Source organism: Poecilia reticulata, linkage group LG5, assembly GCF_000633615.1.
Source record: "Poecilia reticulata strain Guanapo linkage group LG5, Guppy_female_1.0+MT, whole genome shotgun sequence".
In the NCBI taxonomy this organism is placed as follows: Eukaryota; Metazoa; Chordata; class Actinopteri; order Cyprinodontiformes; family Poeciliidae; genus Poecilia; species Poecilia reticulata.
This window is the reverse complement of record NC_024335.1, coordinates 23504193-23511511: the sequence shown is the minus strand read 5'-3', so window position 1 is coordinate 23511511 and position 7319 is coordinate 23504193. Positions and strand designations below refer to the sequence as shown.

The 7319-nt window shown below is 40.0% G+C and overlaps 1 protein-coding gene across 2 annotated transcripts in view; it reads right to left on the bottom strand.

Annotated features, from left to right (window-relative positions):
• Positions 1 to 7175, bottom strand: part of srgap3 (SLIT-ROBO Rho GTPase activating protein 3) — a 68204-nt gene extending 61029 nt beyond the window's left edge. For both annotated transcript variants that reach the window (XM_008409847.2, XM_017304820.1), the window contains exon 1: positions 7095 to 7175. In XM_008409847.2, the coding sequence (XP_008408069.1) occupies positions 7095 to 7158 (64 nt within the window). In that variant the 5' untranslated portion in view covers positions 7159 to 7175. The remainder of the gene's footprint in view (positions 1 to 7094) is intronic.
• Between the last annotated feature and the right edge of the window lie 144 nt (positions 7176 to 7319).

The following is a 7319-nucleotide window of genomic DNA, read 5'->3' as shown; positions in this document are numbered from 1 at the left end:
CACACACACACACACACCTACACGGAGACCAATTTAGAGACACTAATTAACTTAAGAGTCATAGTTTTGCACTGTGCGGGAGGGAAACTGAACAACATTAAACACATTTTTGAAGCCTTCCTGCTGTAAATGGTCATTATTATTTATATTAGCAACAGGATGACATACGCCGCGAAATAAAAGGATATTATGAACAGCTCGCTAGTGATGAGACATGATACACTGTTTTATATGCATCTAAGAAAACATTTAGGTCTCCCTTTGTATTGTAATGTTGTTTGATTTTATGTCTGCACTGTTTAAAGTTTAAAAAAATAAACTACATAAAAATGACAAGATGAAAGAAAAAAGCGGAATGCATTAGCGGCGTGTACGGTTGGTTGATTTCTGTGCATATTTATTGGTTGTTATTAATACATTTATGCAAGCCGACATTTGAATTCACACATTTATCTCCTCTGGAAAATGTTTAAAGGTTATCAAGGCTCCAGTTGTGAGTGAAGACATCTTGATATAATCCTATTTTAAAAGTCCAAAAAATACAAATAAATGATAGTATTTCAATGACCGATACCGATTTCTGTGCTGCTGAAAACTTAGATAGTTTTTAGGTAATAAATAATTTGTTAATTATTAATATATTTGCTTTACAAATATATTAATTTGTCACCCTCCTTGCTCTGACATTAGGAAAGTAACCTAACGATTTATTAAGGACGAAAGCGGCGGAGATATCAGCGGCTTATATATGAACGTAACCAGTTCATATATAACTGGTAACGTCATATATGTTACCAGTTATATATATAACTGTAACTGGATCTGACTGATTCACTAGAATCAGTCAGATTCTAATGACTGAAACATTAGAATCCCATTTATTATTTAATGTTTTAGGTGCTGCAGTCTTCTCTAAACCAATTTAAAAAACTCCAACTTGGAGCCATTGTACCACCGTCCACTCATTATCATGATTAAGGCTTCCAGATAAAATAAATATATCATAATTAATTCATAGCACTGGACTATGAATTAATTAAATAATTATCTAAATAATTATAAATATTTTTTTTACTTAAAATCATGATGGATGATTTAAGTATGATGCACATTTATTAGGGCATTTAATACATTTCTGGCACATCCTGGTAAACAATTACTAACACAGTGGAGCTTGTTATTCAAAGGCCTTAACCGTCATGAATGATTGCTAATAGCCAAAGATCTGTGAATATTTGAGACCGCTTTTAAAAACGCTTATTTTAAAAGTTCAAGCACCATGTTATTTTTTATTTAATAACTTGGGGAATTCGTGAAATAAACTGCAAGAGGGAAGTTGTTGATGGTCTAACAGATTGGTTAGACCCCAGTCTGTTTTAGTGCAACTCGTTAAAGTTTATGTTTTGCCTGCTGCAGCCTTCTGTCTCTGCAATGAGAGGTGAAATCCACCCCAGACCAATCATTGCATTTACAACATGTTCCTATTTGCATGTTGAAAATTGACTTACCCATCATCCACTCAACTATCACTTGATTAGACACTTTTAGATTAAAAAAACATTAAGCTTAGAGAAGCAAAAGAAGATAAATATATAACTTAGATGGAAATATTAGCAAGCAGATTTCCCAATGCCCCAGTTATGCTCGTAATAAAGCCCAAAAAGAACGAATCAAGATAATCGATCTTTTTATTTTATTTTCAACAACAGAGTAAGTAAGTGCATTGAATAAATGTTTCTTAGTGATTAACAATACGGAATCCAAGAGAAGCAACAATCTCCAGCTTTGTCATGTTTTAATAACTCACTGCAGTTTCACACAAACCAAAGCGGCCCAGAGAGGAGGTGAATTTATTGAGCCGTACAATAAACAAGCTGTCCCACTCAAGATTAATGCCCTAACAGCAAATTAATTAAATTTCCTTTGCCAATGTTCACTTAGTCTGCAGCAGGTTTGCCCAACAAGCAGGAAGCTGGAGGATCCACATTAAATGACTCAGCGTGATCAACTCCTCTGCTCTCTGTCTGTTCAGTGTACCATAGCAGCTTCCTGCTGTCTGGCACGACCTCAACGACCAACTAACCAAAAACCCAGAGCTCAGCTAACGCTGGACCAAAGTTACTACCAAAAGCATTAGCATCCCTGGAATATTTTCAAATTAATGCACTTTGTATGACAGAACAACACAATGTAGCGTACAATGCTGAAGTAGAAAGAAAAACTTGATTTTTCAACTTTTCTGCCAATTTGGAGATTAAACAAGCTGTTTTTTTTTGTTTGTTTTTTTTTAAGGGACCCTTTACTTCAACACTAATAAATAAAATCCTGTGCAACCAAATGTCTTCTGATGTTGCCTATTGGTTAGCAGAATCCACCAGGTCAGGGATGAAGTTTAAAACGTGGCATCTCAAGCTTATCACACAGCAATATTCAACCCATAATGCGGAAGAAGGTCAGATTAGTCTGAAGTGCTACATGATACATACATGACATGCTCTTTCTGTGGCAGAGGCGAATAATGCTCATCCCCTGAAAACACTATCACAGTGAAACATGATGATGGCAACATTATGAGTGTAAAAACACTGCTTTTCTGTGGGGTGTTTTTTTTTTTACTTCTCTTTGTAAATTTAAGCAGTAAAAGTTCAAACGGAGGCCTTAACACAGAGGTATTAAAATTTTACCTCCTGTTCATTTGAAGTGTGCATTTTTGACTTAAGGTCTCATAACTTTGTACAGCTGGAGGACACTGATAATTTTTCATGAGTTGTTTCATGTCTTAATTTACCAACTCAAGGCAGTTCTTTGGAAGAACAAGTAGCCGAGATAAGGTCATTTTACAACTGTAAGCTCACATTTTCTCAAATTACAAGCACAAACAACGTATTTAATTGGGATTTTATGTCAAGGATGAACAGGAAATAGCAAATAATTGCAGGAAAGCGATATTTGGTTTTTAAAAAGTATGGTATACCCCCTTTACTTTTATATTACTAAACAGAATACCATGCAGCCAAATACCTTCAGACGTCAGCTTATGCTATTCTAAGTGTGGTGCAGAACTGACACAGGATATCACCCTGATCACACCATCGTCTTCGCATCGTCTTCATAAAAAATGATGGCAGCAGCTTCAAGCTGTGGTGACAGGGAAGCTGCTCAGAGCTAAAGGGAAGATGGACAGAGGTAAGTACAGCGCAGTCCTGGTTGAAAAACCGAGAACCGAGGTTCACCTTCCAGCAGGATAATAAGTCCAAACATACAACCCGACTTCAAGGAATGTTTTACATCAAAGCCCATTCACATGTTTGGATCTAAATCAAATCAAAAACACTGAATTAAATATGACTGAGCTGGAGTTATTTGGCGAATAAGAAAAGGCATCAATATAAAACTGTTAATGACCTTACAGTTTTATTTAAGCATGATTTTAAACACGTTTTCCTTCTCTTTTAATACTAGGTTCTGTTTGTTGTTGATGTAATTCAAAATAAATTTTGAAAAAATACATTGAATGTACACTGTATGTCTGTAAATTGGCAAAATATTAAAACGCAGATATAGATACTTTTGCAAGTCAGTGTAAATGATTTAATTGAACGCAAACGTGATCATTACTGTGCAATTTTAAATGCAATAATCTGAAACGAAAAAAAAAAACAGATCAGTCCATCATTTGAATGTAAAACACCATAAGAAAAACACTATTCTGTGAAAACAGCAGATGAAAACAGGAGGGGTGAAGTTTTACTGAACTGCATCCAGTGGACAGAATCAGTGATTAATTGCTGTGTGGGATTCAGGAAACGCAGCCAACAGATCCTGCAGTTAATTAAGTCAATTTAAAGTGCAGCAAAAGGAAAAAGAAAAAAAAAAACTAAACACCGTACCAGTTAAATAAAAACGAGTCCTGCTGAAACAAACGTTCAGGTGTTTGACTATTCAGGCTTAAAGCGTAGTGATAAATCACCGAGCTCCACTTCTTATCCAGTTTTTTTTTTTTTTTAAACATTTAAAGCACATATGTGTATATAATAATGAGGGAGCATAGCTTTACGGACACAGATTGTATCGTAAATGTCAAGCAGCTGCTGTTAGTTTAGCCCACTTCACAAGCTTCCTGTAAAACTTGGCAAAAAGGAGGAGGCAGCGCCGCAGTTCAGCAACCACATGGTGGTGAGCTACAAAACAGAGTCCAAGCTCCTCAGCCACTCTGTCTCTCCCTCCCCGTTCAGGCCTGGAGCCCTCCTCTATTGACATGCAAATGAAAGATCAGCCAGCTGAACAGCTTGAACAAAGTGAACACCCTCACCCAGGCTCCTTAAGAGTCTCTGCTTACGCAGCCGGTCTTGGGGGTCGTCAGGAATTCATCGGTGGCAGGGGGTTAAAAATTTTAGCACAGCGGTTTGCAGCTCTATATGGGGAGAGGGTTATATTTCATGTCATCTGCAAGCTTGCGGACTCGAACAAGTCTATTATTCACCCCTGACAAACGCACCAACGGTTTTTTATCCTTTGTTGTATCGCTGAAACCAGCCATTTTTCTGTCACTTGTCTATTAAGGCGCATACATAATAAAGCACCCCCACCGCCTTGTTATGACCTAATCAGTGACACTCGGATGATATGGCCCCATCTGCCATGTCGACTGCACATTAACCATAAAGTAATAACTCACAATGAGACAGGTGCAATTTCCAATCTGAATATCATTATGGCTCACTCACTGCCTGCTCCGGCTCGTAACGTCGCCTTTGTGTTTGTGAGGTGGCGGCAGTGGAGAGCAAGGGCGCTCTGTGTGCCCGGGGGCCGTATACAACACACCAGCTGTGAATGAGAAACAAGCAGCAGTCTGCGTGAATTAACGTCCGCGGTTTGAAGGGGAGCTGCCTAACGAAAAAGGAGGCTGCAAGCCGGGCCCGGATACGTGACACGGGAGCAGTTCAGCCACAAATACCGCTGGATCTGAGCTGAATAAATGACGCCTGAGTCACCAGAAACGGCCTGCAGAAGGGCAGCAAGCAAGACGGGATAGATGAGCAGTGACACGTTTACACAGATCTTTTATTTTTTTAACACATAGAAAGGCGGCTCAGTTAGAGCTTCAGTGGAGAGTGAATGGGCAGAGCTCTCAACCCTTAAAAATTTTTAGAATTTTTTTTAAGAGGAACACTTGCAAGTGAGGTGATCGAAGTTGTTCTTGAAAATCCACTCAAAAATGGAAATGTTTTCTCAGTTAGCATAAGTTTAATGCCACAATAACCACAGTTACGTCCAGTTTGGTGTTCCAGTGCAGACATGGGCTGGTTGAGATTCTTACTAAACATGAGTAAAAAAATAAAATAAAACTCCCAAAGCACCTTGAACTTCCCTGTTCCTGAAATGTGCTTTACAAATAAACATAAATTGACTTGACTTGGGCTGCACAGTGGCGCAGTTAGTAGAGCTGCAGCAAGAAGGTTCTGGGTTCGATTCCCGGCCCCGGTCTTTCTGCATGGAGTTTGCATGTTCTCCCTGTGCATGCGTGGGTTTTCTCCGGGTACTCTGGTTTCCTCCCACAGTCCAAAAACATGACTGTCAGGTTAATTGGCATCTCCAAATTCTCCCTAGGTGACAGCCAGCATGGTTGTTTGTCTGTCTCTGTGTTGCCCTGCGACAGACTGGTGACCTGTCCAGGGTGACCCCGCCTCTCGCCCGGAACGTTAGCTGGAGATGGGCACCAGCACCTCCTGACCCCACTAAGGGACAAAGGTGTTAGAAAATGGATGGATGACTTGATCCTGTTATTTACGCAGGATTCAAAAAGCAGCAAAACCTTAAAAATATAAGATATGATGGAGCTACTATAATGTAGAAAACATTTATACAAAGAATTAAGAAAAAAACAATACATTTACACCAAGTAATAGTTTTCAAGTGCTAAGTACAAATAGTATTATAATGTTTCCCAATGCTTTTCAGTGGCAGAAATCCCACACGGAGCAATGAAGTGATATTATAACCGAGTTCAACAAGTAAAAACCGAGCAGGAAAGTCAAATTGTTCCATCATATGACATGAACCAGGTAGTAAAATGTGTTTATCAAAGTTGCATTATGTGATAGAGTAATACTGATATTAAGGAGCCTTACAACTTACTGAACCCTAAATGAAATAACATTGTGTAGTCGCTTTGCTTTCAGCCATGTGACCAGCAGAAATGTTTAATCCATAACTTTTTAAGACTTACACTAACTTTATGGAGCATTTCTGAATACATATAAACAGGGTGTAAGGCGGCATTCCTTTATTCTTGACCCTATAACTATTGATGTTTTTTAACACACGATATTTCCAAACAGTGAATATAATGTCTTCTTGCAACTGAAGATAACGTGCCAGCTGGCTGGCAATGTGCAGCAACAAACAGTGTTGGGCAATGACCCATACAGCCAAAGGAAACATCAGTCGCTCCAGGGATGGTGGAAAATGTTGGCGATTTTCAAACAGTTACTGTGCTAAACCTTGGTATGGTTTGATACCCATGGAGAACTGATGATGCATCAGCTTATTGTGGGAGCACAAACGTGTCAAAGGCTGAGGGTCGAGGTAACCCTAGCAAATGGGATTCGTGGGGAGGAACCAGCCACCCATTATGATTGCAATAATTAGCATTTTACGTCACTGTGTGCATTTAATTTGTTTCCCCCAATTTTTCCATCAAGCATATGCAACCAGAACAGCAAGCCAAATCCAGACTGACAGAAGAAAAGATCGCAAAGCAGACCACCATCCTGCAGTCATTTCCACACAGGGATCGTTTCACCCAGCAACAAAGCGTGCAAAGCCAACCTTCAACCCACATGCACACGTCCACCCCACCGGCTGCTGGGGAATTAGTGAAAGGAGAAGGAGACACGGAAATATAGCTACGGCTGGGGAGGGAGGAGGTTTGGACTCTTAAGGCATGTCAGCGCATTCAGTGGCTGTCGCGGATTACCTGTCACCTGACTGGAGCGGTCTGTCAGCGCTTTCCAGTACAAAGGTGGTGCCACTTCAGCCCGTCATTAGAAAGCACCGAGCGAGGACTCAATAACACCGGATTCCTCACGCACCTTTCACTTGGGTCTCGTACTCCGCTATGATCTCCTTATCCTTCTTGCTTTTCGTGGATGACATGGCTCCTCAGGCTTCAGGGTGAGACCCCCGATGATCGAGGACTCTCTTCGGTGTCGATCTCCCCCTCCGACTTGCAGGACTGCGGCGCGTTTCCTCCGTTTTTCTCTTTTCCTTTTTTTTTTTTAACCCCCCTTCTTGTGGCCTCTAAAAAGGCAAAGGAG